Here is a 17,288-nt window from a genome sequence, read left to right as displayed (position 1 = left end):
CAGTATATATATCCAGCTACTCTTTTAACTACAGAAAATTTTTAGAAATCTAAATTCTTATATTAAAATGTTTATATTTAAATATCAGAGAGGAGGATAATACTAATATTTTTCCTTCTTAAAGACAGAAACAACACTCATTTTAGATATTGTTTAGAGTATACTACACCTTAAAGCTTGAAAAGATTTAGTACTCTTATCTATGAAATGTCAGTGACAAAGATCACTGTTTATGATTTTAAAAATTACCATTAGAGAGAAAACTCATTAAGGTTAGAAACAGAGCTTATAAAATAGTTTAAACCAACAGTAAAACTAAAATACTGAAAACTATGATGGTTTTATAAATACTAAATTTGAAAAAGACAAATATTTTAAGTTTACAATTTTTTGGAGTGAAAAACAATACAAACATCTAGTGAAAATACATGTTGCTGTAAATTTGCAGAAATAACAGATATCAGTGAAATCTTAATTTATATTTAATATATTTTATATAAATAATGCAAATTTAGGTGAATCTGGTTCTGCTTATAAGAAACCTTCTCACAAATTATCTAAAAAGTAAGCAATTCCTAAAATTCTGAGATGAAAGTTGAGTTGTTTTCCAAGGATATTAAGATTAAATTAATTAAGTTAAAATAATCACTAGAGCAGAAGAACTCACTTGGGTCTTCCTATTATTAAATATTACTTTTTTTTAACATTTATTTATTTTTGAGAGAGAGAGAGACAGAGTATGAGCAGGGGAGGGGCAGAGAGATGGAGACATGGAATGTGAAGCAGGTTCCAAGCTCTGAGCTGTCAGCACAGAGCCCAACGCAGGGCTCGAACCCATAAACCACGAGATCATGACCTGAGCTGAAGTTGGATACTCAACCAAATGAGCCACCCAGGCACCCCTTAAATATTACTTTTCAAAAACCAATCAAAGCCCACCACAAAGTGCATTTTTTAACTTCCTTGGGAGTCATCTGAGAAAGGACCATGATTTAAGGAACATGATTTTTATGTCCTCAGTTGCTATCCATTCCTATGTACCTCTTAAAGCAAGAACATATCATAGGGTCTTTATGTATATTTGTACAAGGTCCCAAATGTATGCCAATTCTTCATTGTTAATTCACCTAAAGAAACAATGATTTATTCCCAGGATCAGCAAAATTTTTCTTAGAGGGCCAGACAGTAAATATTTTAGGCTTTGAAGGATAGTTGGTCTATGCTCCAATTATTCAACTCTGCCTTTGTAGCTCCAAAGCAGCCTTGAAAATACATAGATTAATGGGCATGAGAATAAAACTTTACTTACAGAAAGAGGAGTTGGCTCATAAGCCTGCAGTTACTGATTCCTGAATTGTATCCCAATTTTGCCCACGAGGGCAAAACAAGTTGGAGTTATAGAGTCTCTGTGTCTACAAATTATCATTACAGACATCTTAAGGAATTTTCAGTGGACATTTTGACAATAGTTTTGCCTTATATGTGGACTCTAGTACTAAGGCTCAAAGAAGATGGTCTCCAACATACACCCTCATTTCTGGTACCAGTAGGCACTTGTTATTGTTACCTTGAAGTCAGCTAATCTGCTGAACCCATACCCAGGTATAATAAAATAAAAAAAAAAAAAAAACATAATAATACTCAACTCACAAAGTTGTTGAGAGTTATGGGAATAATATATATAAAGCATTTTGCAGTACCTAAAAGACAGAATTCAATAAATGAAGTTAGGTTTTGTTGTTATATAACTTTGTATCTCAGTTTCCTCACCTTTAAACTGGAGATAACACTAAAGTCTCATCTCACAGGATTATTATAAGAATTAAACAAGCTAGTGTGTATAGAGAACTAAGCACAGTGTATGGCACATAGTGAGTGCTATTTAATTTTTAGCTCTTATTATCACAGTTGAGGGAAGAAATGAACAACTACTACCACGTTCAGGGCTAAGATGATTTGCACGTCATCAAGTTTAAATAGATGAACTGAGAAACAATAAAAGGACAAATGAATTTGGAGAACAATCAATACTCATCTTCATTTTCTATTCTCTACGTGTCATTTGAGACATAAGGATTTAGTTATACTGACAGATCAATAATATAACCAAAAAAAATAGAAATAGAACAACAATATTTTCAGGAAATCAGGGAAAGGAATATATTAACAATTTAAGTTTAAGTGGTTGATTTCGGATTTAATAAACAAACAAAAACAAATACCCCAGAGTCTTCCCCATGCCTATAGTTACAAAACATTCAGTACAGCACCCTTAATTGTTCCTGTCCTCGAAACTAACAAATGATACTATACAAGCCCCATAGAAGTTTAACATTACTTTGTATTTTAACATGTATTTATTTGTAATTGGATATTGCTTTCCTTTTCTTAAAGATACCATTTTAAAAGACAATTAAATTAATATTTACTCCAAAGAACAAAATCTTCCAATTCCAGACACATTCCCACTGACAGCAGTAAAATCTTGAAATGCTCAAAGGAGAAGAACTGCTGATTAGCTTTGGTGCACAATAGACCTCATGGAACTGAAGTAATTAAAGTTTTTAGATAAGATGAAATATCCTAATAATGAAAAGCTTAATGTAAAGCTTTATCATTTGTCATGCACTGGTACATGCAGCCTATAATTAACCACATCCCACATGAGAAATTGTACTTTCACAGCAGCTTTTGCATAACTTTGTAAATTGTAAAGCTTTTAAAAAGTGACAAATCTTGTTAAGAATTCAGTAAGGCCCATGTTATGTGAGTTTTACTCAGTTTGGTTCCATTTGCCTCTAGGGGTAAGGCAACAATGTTTAAATCAATAAAAATGCAGCAATTTTAGGCTTTTCTAAGAACAATGAAATTTAGAATGATTCGTGAAATAAAGAACAGGGACTAGTTTTGTTACTAGTTTCCCTAATAAAATCACAATGTTTCATAATTTAAAAAAGGGAATAAAGTGATGTTGCTATAATATTTAAGGTAAAAACAATTTTAAGGCCACAGTATTATATTGGATATAGGGACTGGTCTCATGGCCCAGGGCATGTCATCTTAAACTCGCAGTGGTCATCTTTGTGTCATCAAATCTGTTTCGACAAAATCCCTCTTTAAGTAGTTTCTGACAACCATTAGATTATCTTTTTGTGAACAGTAAGTCAACACCTCATATAAATATGACCATAATTTTTAAATGCTTTAGAAGAAGTAAATTTAGTTTGAAAAATCATATAAGCATGCTTGAGCACACGTTAGCAAAAATATACATAATCCAAAAGCCCGAAATGAATCACACCAGCTACTTAGAAGCTAAAATCTATATCTAAATCTTATGATCTAGCTGCAAAGAGTCCCAAACCATAAGCCTATCTATTGTTGAAAGCCATCAAGACTCAAAAGTGGCAAAACTGATTTTACTCAGACTATCATCATTTAAAAATATTCAAGTGCCCATCTACAAGAGGAAAAGTCTGGAAGCTTTGAGAAATTTCTTAATAACTCTTTGAACATCCTACCTTTCCACGCCCTCAAAAGGGAAAATACTATGCTCTAGTTCACTGAGTTATTTTGAGAATTAAAAAAAAGATAATGTACATAAAATGCCAAGCTAGTGCCTAGCACACCGCTAACCTATTTTAAGCAGTAAAGCTACATCAGCTGCTGTTCACAATATTGTATCTTCAGTGTGTCAAAGGTCGAGGATGTAATGATACCAAACACCAATCAATTCACTGTAAAAATCTTATCTCTCCTGAAATTTTTAGGTAAGTACCAAACATTTAAAAATATATCAGCAAAAATAATAACAGAATTAATAACTCACTACCTCATTAATCCTTTATTTCTATAAGGTTCATCATAAAATTGATGGTAATTATTTGAGAAGAAATAGTATTGCTACCAACATATATGAAACAGTGGATAGAACATTTCAATGTGAGGTGTGCCTGGGTGGCTCAGGAGCTGGCATCCAACTCTTGATTTTGGTTCAGGTCACGATCTCACAGTTCGTGAGAATGAGCCCCACACTGGGTTCTGCACATCTCTCTCCTCTCTTTCTGCCCCTACCCTCCTCTCTCTCACTCTCAAAATAAATTAATTTAAAAAAAAAAAAAAAAAAAAAAAACAGTTCAATGTAAGAGAATACCAAAAAACTACATCCAGTCCTTTCTGAAATACCTTCAAGACTTCTTTGAAAATACAGAATCATGATGATATATTAAATAACTTGGAAGCCACTTTCACCCACAAGATACCAAATAAAGGATACTACCAAAAACTTCAAGAACTTCAAGAATTTACCCTGTAATCTTCAAGAGAAGTCCAAAAAAAACAACTCAAACCAAACTGACCCCAACACACACACAAACAAACTTCCACAGAAAGAAAATTCTTCCATTTGAGCGTCAACTCAGCCTGTGGGGTGAGAACCAAAGAGAAGAGAAATAAATACAACTAGCAAGCAACTGGTAAAAACCCAGGACATTACTTCTTTGCTCTACTCTATTTCCTTCTGCCATGCTCTATTCCAGGGTTCTGCCCTAGGCCTCCATTTTTCAGAGGAGAAAGAAAACAGCATTCCCAAGATTTTTAATAAAACACACAAAAAAGAATACAGGACCACTGCCCCGGGTAAACACAACTTCACTCAAAACTTTTGTATTACCTACATGCTAAATTACTCTATAATCTGCACTGAATTTCCTGCTTTCTTCTGAGGTCCAGACCCATGTTTCCAGCTAAATGGGGATCTCCATGTATATGTCCAACAGACACCTCAACCTGTCCAAAGCCATGAAGCATGGCTTATCACCTTTCCTTTCTGACCCTTCAACCTTCATCTGGTACTGAATACTTTCTGTCTGGAAATATGTTTTACTTCATCATAGAACCTCAGGCAAGCTTTAATATCTGGGGTCATCCCAGTATCTTCTTCAGAAACAGAGCCAGTTTTAATCTAATCCAATTGCTCCTGCTTTCCCAATTTCTTTGCAATCTTCCCAATTCCTTCTTGTCCATTCTTAATGCACTAATTTATAACTTCATCATTGCTCATTTCAAGGCTATACTAGTATTATTCTACATGGTCTCTCTGATCTCCAAGATCTGACAGTACAGAGCCTGCTTGGGATTCTCTCCCTCTCTGCCCTCTCCCCAACTCATGCGTGCACACTCTTTCTCTCTTTCAAAATACATAACAAAATATTTTAAATAAATAAATAAATAAATAAATAAATAAATAAATAAATAAATAAATAACATCATGGTAAAGTTCACAACTTTCTAAATACAGTTAAAATATGAAGTATAAAAATGAGTTAATTTTTTTTTAAACCCACAATAAATAAAGTTTAAAGGATACTGATCTGTCTGTGGTCTTCGAAAATTCTCTGGAAGATTGGCTTCATAGAGTAGTCTTGCTTTAGTATTTCCCATATCTTGCATGCACTAAAATAAAAAGAAAAATCAAGTATTTTCATTACTCATATAAAAAAAGTAATTCCCATATACACATACATATACATACCTACACACATATATACAAACAAATACCAGGTAACATTTATTATTTGCAAGATATATTTTCTAAGGAAAATAATTTAAATCACAACTATGAAATTACTAAAGTTCAAAGTATATGTTTAATTCCTCACATTTACTCAACTTATGTGGACCCATAGTTTTCTAATGTCTTTTTCTGTGAAAATAATACCATCTTCCTAAAAGTAATTTCCTGGTAGTTCATGGGAAGTTTTATTATTGTTTTAAATACACCACTTGAACAACACCATTTCCAACGGTAACAGCTCAAGACCAAATTTTCTTTGTTTTGAGTTTCAAAATACTCCTGAGTTTTCATGATTTACAATCAGAATCACAATGGAGAGTAGATAAAAAAGAAATAGTGCTAACCTAAAACTCTAAAGAGGGTTTATTTCCTTGGGGTTAACCTCTTTAAGATTCTGCTGAAAGCTATGGATCCCCTCCCTACAAAAAACCTGCACGTGATGGCCCAAAGTCTCCCTAAAATCTAAAATCTGCAAGCCCCAAAAATAAGAACTACTCAGGAGGCATAAAATAATCTGACAATCACTTCAACCAGTTTAACTAAGTTTCAGTATCCTCTGTGAGTAAGGATTAGCCAAACAATACTTCCTGGACATTCTATTACATTAGAAACTAAACATTTACAAACAAAATATTATTCTATTACTATTTTACATCATTTACATAGAGCTTGGGTTCCTTAAAATGTTTTAATTGGTAGAAAGATCAGTTTGTATAATCCCTTCTTTTTCCTTCTGATCTCCTAGACACACTCCACATCTCCAAGAAGACAGCCGAGGTCTAACAGATTTCCAGACATCGACCTTGAGTTGTAGCCCTCAAGTGGACATAGAACCATCTTCCTTCAAATAAAAAAATACAGTGACTTTTTTATCCCAACTGAGTTGTAAGGTATGCAAAATACTAATATACACTCATTTCTGGATACCTATCCCACCCACCTCAACATACTCTCTCAGAGTAAACAAGATAATAAGAGAGATCATAAGAAAGTGAAGTAATTAATAGGGGGCTGGGAAATATAATGGATAGAAAAACTGAAAAAGAAATGAGGTTTTTTTATATAGCTAACACAAAATAAAACCAAAGGTATATAAGGGGGAAAACTGTGTAAAGTGAACTGACAGTACAAGGTCAGAGGCTCTATTACATCATGACATATACTAGCATGAATATGAGGAGGGCTAACATGTAAATACTGTGTGTGGGGAGAAAAGCTTAGAAACTTTTCGTATAGCTCTCTCTTCTTGAAAGAAAAAATGTTTGCCCTCTCAAGTATTCAAATGATGTTTCATCTTTGTGTCATGGTGGGAATTTATTAAGTAAAGGTGATCCAAGTTATGTAATCATAAAAGCATTAAACATTTAGGAAGAACTAAAGCAAGAAAAATTGTCTCATACTTTTCACAATATCTGCAATAAAGCAAAAAGTAACTCACAGAAACTATGAAAGTAAGAAAATTTAAGTTTCCATCAAGCAAACAAGAACACATGGAAATTCTAACAAAAAATTTAGTAAGATTAAAAACAGTATCTACTATATATGTTGTATCTCATTGATCCTAAGTTACATTTTTCTTCATATTTCAACATTAATGAAATGAAATACATCTTAAAACTGATGGTGTCTTGTAAATTATAGTTTTTTTCTTATTAGTCCATAAAATAGAGATGCTTTTTATAGAAATACCTTACTTTCAATGAATATGATTGTACACATTTTATATAAAATATTCTCTTTATTTAATATAGGTTATTAAAATTTTGACAAAATAAAAAGTAATTAGGAATAAGGCATATATGTATATTACACCAAATTATTTAATGTTGTTCTAGGGATGCAGGTGAGAAAAAACAAGGTATAAAAATCTGAAAGGGACAAGTAATGTGAAATAATGAGCCATTTCTATAGAAGACCACGGCCAAAAGTGTGAAAGGGTACAGGTGCATGCAGTGTATATGTTAGTTGGGATTAGAAGAAACAAGGATTCAATGACATCACAGATGGAGAAAGATCATTTTGTAAGAAGATATTAGTGGCTCAGATAGTTTCTAGGTTTCTAAAAAGTAGAACAGAGTAGTGAGAAAGGAAGGTCAGCAACAAAAGGATCAGTGAAAATGAAAAGGTTAAGCAATTTGGAGATGGTTAAAGCAAGGGGGAAAAGATGGTTAAAGCTGGCATTGGGGGAGTTGATAGGAATATGGTACAAACTAGCTGTCTTCAGTTTCAAAACACTACATTTAAGGGCCATATAGAGGACTTATGAAAATTTATTCTATTGGTCCTAAAGAGCAAACTGTGTCTAGTAATCAGAAGAAAATAATGAAAATACCCTAAGAACTACAATAACGAGCTTTAGCCTCAATACTTTATTTTTATACATAAATTATATATATTATTATAAATTGTACACATATTATAGAAATTGCATATATATACATATATACGCCATTTTAAATTTCAAAAAACCCTGATTTAGACATTATTACCCTACTTTGGCAGGAAAGGAAACAGAAGTGGCAAGATGTTAAGTAACAGACCCAAGATTATTAGTCGCCACGAGTATTCAACTCCTGATAGAAACATCAGCCATCAGTAGTAGTTTTGATATCTCAGGCTATATCCAATGGAACTGGGGACTACATCCTGCAAGACTTACAAACACCAAGCTCTTTGCTTTAGAGCTCAGTTTTCATTTTACAGATAAAGAAACTAAGGCACAAAGAGGTTATATGATTTCTCTACTGAGTAATACAATGAATCAGTTACAAGGCTGAAAATCCTTACCACCAGGCACCAGCTAATCGAAATAAGTGTCCAGGAAATTTCACCACAAGATAGAAAAATACTTTAGGTATTGCCTCCATTATTAAAACATCATTCCTGTTATTAAAATATTACTGCTTTTCTTTTGGGTTCTCTCAACCAAAAAGCTTTAGCAAAATGTACTGGTAGAAAGCAAAATTTCAGTTGCTTATTCTTTGGCAATTTATGATTCAGTATCCCAGAGCTGAAATGAGTGGACTGGTTGCAAAAAAAGGGAAAGGAGGGATGATAAAGGGCATACACTTCTTAAAAAAAATAATAAATAATAATAATAATATTTTATTATTTAACTACAATGAGAATTAAGTTATGGTTAATGAACTAGCTACCTTAACTTCTACCATGTAGTTTCCAATCAAGCCAGATCTAATACTATACACCATCCTGAAAAACTTAAACTTCCAAACGTACTTTCACTTCTCCAAAAGGAGGAATACTTGTAAGGATGCCAAATAGACCATTAAAAATTTTTAAATTTACCAAATTTGAAAATTCTTTGGCTTTACAGAAAGCATGTAATTCTGTCATTCCTTCTCTCTCTTTCGCACATTTCAAACATGAAAAATGGAAGAAGAGGACTCTTAATTATTTAAATCAAATTTTCTACAAGTTTGGTTAAAAAAAGTTTTTTGAGAGAGAGAGAGAGAGAGAGAGAGAGGGAGCAAGTGAGCGAGGGGCAGAGAGAGGGAGAGAGAAAGAGGGAGGGAGGGAGGAAGGGAGGGAAAGAGAGAGGGAGAGAAGGAGAGGGAGAGAAGGGGGGGAGAAGGGAGAGGGAGAGGGAGGGAGAGAGAGAGAGAGAGAGAGAGGGAGAGGGAAAGGGAGGAAAGGGGGGAGAGAGAGAGAGGGGAAAGGGAGGACAGAGACAGAAACAGAGACAGAGAGAAGTGAGGCTCACCCGGGGCTCACGTTTTATCCAAAGCAGGGCTCAAGCTCACCAGAAGCGGGGCTCTGCTCACCTGATGCTCACATGGGACTCGAACCCATGAACTGTGAGATCATGACCTGAGCTGATGTCAGATGCTTAACAACTGAGCCACTCAGGTGCCTTAAAAATATTTTTAAGTAGGTATTTACTTAATAAACTATTTTTTGCCTCAAAATTGATTTTTAAAAAAGTCAAATATCCAGGGGGGCAGAAAATATACTGAAATTCTTGACAAAGAAATGATTATAAGAATATATTAAATAAAAAGTCAATATGCATTATTACTTTCAAAAACATATATATTGAAGAGTAAGTTAAATGTGTTTTTCACAGTTATGATAAACGCCATTTAGGTAGTATATATTTAAAAATTAACGTTATTTACTATTCATTTGAAATTCAGTATGTCCTCATTTTATACACCGTATGTTTCTAGAAAGATGAATTTTATATTGTACTTTTTGCTTAAATAATCTTCATTCAAAATCACTACCATTATCATTGCAAAGGAAGGTTTCACCTGAAAATAGTATAATAAATCCCACTTAAGAATCTCAGGGGCTCCTGGGTGGCTCAGTTGGTTAAGTGTCCAACTCCTGATTTCAGCTCAGGTCATGATCTTAACAGTTCATGAGTTCAAACCCCGCATCGGGCTCCGCACTTACAGTGCAGAGCATGGTTGCGATTCTCTTTCCCTCTCTCTCTGTCCCTCCCCCCCTAAAATAAATAAAACTCAAAACCTACTATTAAAAGTATTTTGTTTTTGTCAATCTATAATCTTTGTTTTCAGTTTCTCCATATAAGCCAATACAAAGAACACCACCTACCCAAAGACTCACAAGTTACCTGAGATCCAATTTCAAAAATTACTGTTTGAACTGGAATGCTGAAAAACATCTACAGGCTAACATACTTCTTCACAATCTAACATAGATAAAATTTTCTATTTCTGAAACTTTCTAAGTAGAAAACATTTCACCCAATCCTAGTTTTTGCACTAAAAACAATAAAAATCTATATTCCAAAAGAGTTCTAAGTTTTTTTATGTTTTACAGAGACTGAAGTAAACTGAGGTTGTCAATTTAAAGTTTAAATTGGCATTTACTTATGGGATTTGTATAATTTAGTAAACTAAAACATACAAAAAGTAAACTTGTAACACATGGTATCTCCGTTTGCAGTGAGCACTGCATAACTTACAGAGCTGTCAAATCACTATGCTATACCCCTGAAATTAATGTAACATTATATGTCAACCGTACTTTGATAAAAAATAAAAATAATTGAAAAAGTTAACAAATATAACAAGCAGGAACAGATATAAGGACAATAAGCAGAGTCAAGGAATAGGCAAACAAATGTACTAGGAAATTTTATTTTTATGTAACACTACTGTAAAAACGTTTTTTTAAAAAAAATCACTATTTCTTACAAATCAGAACCACATTGAGATACCACCTCACACCATCAGAGTGGCTAAAATTAACAACTCAGGAAACAACAGATGCTGGCAAGGATGTGGAGAAATGAGAAACCTTTTGCACTGTTGGTGGGAATGCAAACTGGTGCAGCCACTCTAGATACAGTGTGGAGGTTCCTCAAAAAATTAAAAATAGACCTACCCTATGACCCGGCAATAGCACCAATAGGAATTTATCCAAATCAGCAAGGGTGCTGATTCATAGGGGCACATGTACCCCAATGTTTATAGCAGCGCTATCAACAACAGCCAAATTATGGAAAGAGCCCAAATGTCCATCAACTGATGAATGAATAAAGAAGATGTGGTGTGTATACACATACACACACACACTTGGCAATGAGAAAGAATAAACTCTTGCCATTTGCAACAAGGTGGATCGAAATGGAGGGTATTACACTCAGTGACATAAGTTAGAGAAAGACAGATATCATACGTTTTCATTCATACATGGAACTTGAGAAACTTAACAGAAGATCATGGGGGAAGGGAAGGAGAAAAAATAGTTTCAAACAGAGAGGGAGACAAACCATAAGAGACTCTTAAATACAGAGAACAAACTGACAGTTGATGAGGAGGAGTGGGGGAGAGGGGAAAACGGGTGATAGGCACTGAGGAGGGCACTTGTTGGGATGAGCACTGGGTGTTGCTTGTAAGCGATGAATCATGGGAATCTATCACTGAAACCCAAGAGCACACTGTATACATTGTATCTTAGCTACCTTGACAATAAATTATATTTTTAAAAAAATCACTATTTCATGTCAACAGGGGTATCGCCAATGGGAAAAAAAAATTAAGCCCCCCACAAAATCAGTTTTAGTGAAAAAAAGAGCCTTGAAATAAGTGTGAAGGTAAGAAGTAACAGGAACAGACAGAAACAAAATGTGCCTCCACATCTTTATCAATATCAGGAAATAATAGTAAACGGCAAGATAAATGACAGGCCACCTAAAATTCCAAGTTAATGATTCATTCTCCTAAGAATAAAAGTTGCTATTTTTTTTCCTTTCTTCAGTCTCCCAAAATATTGGAAAGCAGAGCACTCTGGAATCCAACTAAGTGATACAACTACTTCAGGGTATGACTTCTATCTGTTGTTAGCTCACCTAAAGCCAAAAACAGTCAAGTCCAGGTTCAGTGGCTGTGTTTAAGAACTATAGCTCTTTGGACATCCCCTCTCTTTCACCTTGTGCATTCTTTCTCTTTTCTCAACCTACCTCCTATCTGTCCCTATGTTTCCTGCACTTTCTCCCTCAGATACTAAGAATTACCAGGTCAAAAGCCATTTATAGTTAAGCTAGAATTCACACTAATGTATTAATACAGGAAGCTCCCTGCATAGTTTTCATAAATATTTATGTGTGTACTGACTGGCCTTTTGGAGTTTACTGGCTACTTTAAAAAAAATGGAATAAGTGGAGAAAAGAACAGCAGCTACAAAACAAAGGACTAAGATTGCTAATTGCTCTATTTCAAATGATAAGGTTACAATGTGTCAACTGGATCTTCTAAAATCCCAATGGCAAAAATGCAAAATATTAAAATAATCAATACAATCTTACAAGTTAGTGTGTAATGGAAAGGTGCTACATGTCTACACCAAATCTAGAGGAAGACAGGTAAAGCGATATAAATTAAAACTCTTCTGAATTTTCTGAGGGGTGGGGAAGAGTCTCACCTACAAGATTAAAGGTTATTGTGTAAGATATGAAAACAGCTAAAAATGTGTACTACCTAGATGTTTATACAGATGCATAAAATACTTCAGGAAAACTACACAACAAACTAATAAATACGGTTGTTCCTACAGAGGAAAATTGGATGACTGAGGAATAGAAACGAGAGGAAAACTGCTTTTACACACTTTGTACCCTTTGAAGTTTGTGCCATGTCCATATAATTCTCATTCCCCAAAACAATGAATAATTTGAAGGGGCTACATTAATCCTGCATTGTTTCTAAATAAAATATTATTCAGAGAAGCTTAGCTAGGGTATCCAAGCAGCATGAATGAGAGCATCCACTCCTACTAGGAAAACAAAGGGTTCTAGTGATCAAAGAGGTTATGAACCAAATGAAATTAATACATTTTTAAGAATCCCATGCAAGTATACCCTACACTCCAAGTATAAATATACTTGTGATTTAGTTATGATTTACTTATGATACCTTTTCTCAGTATCATCTTCTTAAAGAAACAGAACTGTTGCTAAAGACTAAATCATTGAATGTATCTGCTTTTGCTTCTTAAAATGTCAACATATATATAATTTTATGTGAGCAAGGGAATACTACTTGTTCTATATTCTATTCATTAAAGTTTTCAGAACACAAAGACTTAAGATTTTCAAACTGCCTTATCTGAATGTATATATTTTTTTTAACGTTAATAAAAAAAGAGGAAATGAGTATTTGTAGTCCCTGGATAAATTCTTCATGTCAGTGACTCACCTCTACTACCACTTGAAATTTTCCAGAATAGTTCTCTATCTTCCTCTCAAAAGCCACCAGGATTTCTTGCATAGGAGCAAGCTTTTCAGGACTGGTTTCAAGATCTTTTGGATTCCAGCTGCTGGAAAAGAAGGGCCACCATTTTTGGTCTCAGGAACTCTTTGTAAATATTTAATACAGAGTCCATTCCTCCAGGTTTCATAAAATTGTGTTTTAGGGGAATTGTTCTCTTTCTGTTTTAATTGTTGTTTCTAGGTACAAAGTAAGTAAACCACACATATTTAAAAATTAAAAATTTTAAATGATGTGGAATTAGAGGTACCAATTTTCATTTGCTAGTTCTTACAAATTCAGAGAATGTATTTTTTAAAGCAATAAAATTAAACACCATTATAACAAAGTTGGAAAAGCTTCACATCACAGTCTTTAGTAATCTGTACTTACTATGAAATCCATACCATTTGAAGTCTAGGAATAAACCACTACTTTCATCCTAGGTACTTAAGGCCCAGCTCAAGAATCATCCTGGACTCTCCCCTCTTCTGTCAGAAGCCTTAGTGACTCTAACTCTTTTTTATTTGTTACAGCCTTCCCCTCCCTCCCCCATTACCACCAATTTAGTTCAAGATCTAGTCACTCACTGCCTTGGCCATTGCAGGAACAAGTCCATCAGATGTAGGTTCTTAAATGGAACATACCATTAAACATCACTCTTCAATTTATATTTTAAGAATTCCCTGATGTATCCCTATCCCCTCCCCCTATCAGTGATAGGATCAAGACCAAACCAACTAACTCCCCACTGAAACTTTTGCCTTCATCTCCTATGACATATATAACAGCACCCAATACTCTGGTCACAGGAAACTACTTCACTTTCTCAAATACAATATACTTTCTCCATCTTTCTGCCCAGGAGACCCTGTGTACTCTGTAATATGCTTCCAGAAATTCATAAACAAATAAAGGTCACTATAAAAATAGTAATGAGACATCCTTAAAATATGTTTAGAACTTAGCATAGCACTGGATACTGATGATTTTTTTTTTTTAAAGAGAAAGGAGTCACTACTAAGTGATTTTCTAAAGATTACCCACCATTTAGTTAACAAAGCCAAAACTAGAACCCAGGTCTACAGAGTCCCAGCCTGACTATGTCGGCCATCTTCTATCATTATTATAGTCACACAACGCAAGGAAGAGCAGTGACTACACCTCTAAAATATTATATGCAATGAATAATAACAATGTTTTTAAATGATCTATTCATACAGATATTCATTCACTGCCACATAACAATTTCCTACCAAATATAGCACTCTATATGGAGATACAAGCCTTTTTCTTCAAATAGTTTAGTATTCCTTTAGTTCTACTCTCTCAGTTCTATCTAGACTAGGCACTGTAAAATGAACAGAGTTGAATTGATGAAGACTTGCACTAAGTAATATCTTAGTAATGTCTAATATCTAAGTAACATCTTGTTCACTGCTTCGACCCAAAGAACTACAGACAGTTACTAGGAAGATAATTCTAAAAACTACTACTGACTTTTTAACCTTAAAACCTCAAAATCAATTTAAAAATCAAGAGGAAAATACAGGGAATAATCTTGCACAAATTCAGAATACATGTGACTTTTTCTCAAATGTATTGTTTAAAAATGCAAACCTCTTATTAAACTTCACAGATTAAATTTTGTTGCAGACAGTATCACATTTCTTTCTTCATCTCACTGTGCACATACAGGCAACACATAAACCGAACACTGTAAGCTGCCCCCTTGCTCGGCTCTTCTTTGAGGACACATTTCATGATCCTGGCAGGGAATCAATACAAGTGAATCTCAATCAACTTTAAAAGAATGCACATGAGGGCGCCTGGGTGGCGCAGTCGGTTAAGCGTCCGACTTCAGCCAGGTCACAATCTCACGGTCCGTGAGTTTGAGCCCCGCGTTGGGCTCTGGGCTGATGGCTCAGAGCCTGGAGCCTGTTTCCGATTCTGTGTCTCCCTCTCTCTCTGCCCCTCCCCCGTTCATGCTCTGTCTCTCTCTGTCCCAAAAATAAATAAAAACGTGGAAAAAAAAAAAATTAAAAAAAAAAAAAAAAAAAGGAATGCACATGAGGCCATGGGTCAAAACGTGGAGAGATTAAATAATGTTCTAATACATAGCAGGTCAGATGTAGTGAAATCATGGAGCTCTTCAAATTAGCTTTATTAACCTGGAATTTTATTCTATAAAATATTGCTTGTCATAGGAATTCTGTAATTCTCACAGTTTTAAAGCTCCCAAAAGCTTCTCACCAAAAACAAACAACAAAAAAAGAATAACTAGACAGAAAAACCAAAAACCCATGGAAAATATTTACAACAAAACCTGGTGATAGAGTATCACCACAAACCCGATAACACTATCCGGTAGAGACAAGGCACTAACAACCACTGCCCTGCAAGATGTCTGCCACTAATGGGGAGCTGAGTGGATCTGGAAACAGAACACTAAAACAGTGAAGACATACAAACTGGAAATTACAGTGAACCAGTCTGAAGAATGCACATGAAACTGAAAAGGAGTTTTACCCAATCCAATAGCAAATATGTGCAAAAGGTCTACAATAAGCTTGAAATGGGGGGAAACAATCTAGCCCCTATGAATTCTCATGACATAACCACCAAATTTCCCTTCTAGAAGAGAGCCCCACCCTGAGGAGAAAGTCCTGGGAAAGGATTCAAAATTGAAATGGACTAAAAAAATGGAAATAAAAGAAGAAAAGCTTGAGATAAAAGTGGGAAAAGGGAACAGAGCAAAAAAAAAAATCTCAGAAAACAAGTAGCCTTATTTTTAAACATTACACAAAAACCAATGAAGAGAGGTCTGTGCAGTTAGCAAAGCTATCTTGAATCTCAATTCCTTTTAAAAGTGGAGCGCCTGAGTGGCTCAGTCGGTTAAGCGTCCGACTTCAGCTCAGGTCATGATCTCACAGTCCATGAGTTCGAGCCCCACATCGGGCTCTGTGCTGACAGCTCAGAGCTTGGAGCCTGTTTCAGATTCTGTGTCTCCCTCTCTCTCTGCCCCTCCTGTGCTCATGCTCTGTCTCTGTCTCAAAAATAAAAACATTTAAAAAAAAAATTCAATTCCTTTTAAAAGTAAAGAAAACCAATACTACACAAAAATGATCAACAGAAAAGAATCAAGGTCAAATCTCATACAGTTATCAGAAGAAAAAGAGAATAAGAAGCAGAATAACATCTCTACAACGAATCCACACTAGAACAAATACACTCAGAAAACAGATCAACACTGTACACCTACTAATTCAAAACAAGCCAAAAAACATATGCAAGATATGAAAGAACATGTAAAATGAGTTAAAAGACATGTGAAGTTATGAAAGAACTAAATCAGAAATTCAAAATATCAGAATTAAAATAAAAACAGGAATTAGAAATAAAAGGAAAATATTTCAGAAATGAATATGAAATAAATGGAACATGAGAACAAATAAACACAACAAATAATGGCCGATAAAAACTAGAGAGGAAAAAGGAAAAAAAGTTTAATAAAAAAAAAGTAATGAGAAGAATCCAAGAGAAAGTGATGAATACTGGAGTTAAGCAATCAAGATCTGACACACATGTTAACTTTTTTTTTTTAATGTTTTATTTATTTTTTTGAGAGAGACAGAGACAGACAGACCACGAGTGGGGGGAGGGGCAGAGAGAAAGAGAGACAGAATCTGAAGCAGGCTCCAGGCTCTGAGCTGTCAGCACAGAACCTGGAGATCATGACCGGAGCCAAAGTCGGACGCTCAACCGACGGAGCCACCTAGGCACCCTGATCCAACATACATGTAAGAGAGTCACTAAAGAAAAATACTCAAACAAGGAGACAGAACACTGAAAAACTAATTTTAAAAAGTCACTGTAAGGGGCCCCTGGGTGGCTCAGTGGGTTAAGTGTCCAACTTCGTTTCAGGTCATAATCTCATGGTTTGTGAGTTTGAGCCCCTCTTCTGGCTCTGTGCTGAC

At 34.7% G+C, this 17,288-nt stretch overlaps 1 protein-coding gene across 5 annotated transcripts in view; it reads right to left on the bottom strand.

Annotated features, from left to right (window-relative positions):
* Nucleotides 1–17,288, bottom strand: part of SMAP1 (small ArfGAP 1) — a 204,040-nt gene that overhangs the window by 127,440 nt on the left and 59,312 nt on the right. For 3 of the 5 annotated variants that reach the window (XM_030315789.1, XM_030315790.1, XM_032593197.1), the window contains one exon: nucleotides 5,369–5,454. In XM_030315789.1, the coding sequence (XP_030171649.1) occupies nucleotides 5,369–5,454 (86 nt within the window). Of the gene's footprint in view, nucleotides 1–5,368; nucleotides 5,455–13,260; nucleotides 13,382–14,931; nucleotides 15,005–17,288 lie in introns of those variants that run through there. The other 2 variants (XM_032593196.1, XM_032593195.1) reach the window with 2 other exon arrangements.

The sequence above is a fragment of the Lynx canadensis genome, chromosome B2, assembly GCF_007474595.2.
Source record: "Lynx canadensis isolate LIC74 chromosome B2, mLynCan4.pri.v2, whole genome shotgun sequence".
Taxonomy (NCBI): Eukaryota; Metazoa; Chordata; class Mammalia; order Carnivora; family Felidae; genus Lynx; species Lynx canadensis.
This window is presented reverse-complemented; position numbering and strand designations above follow the sequence as displayed.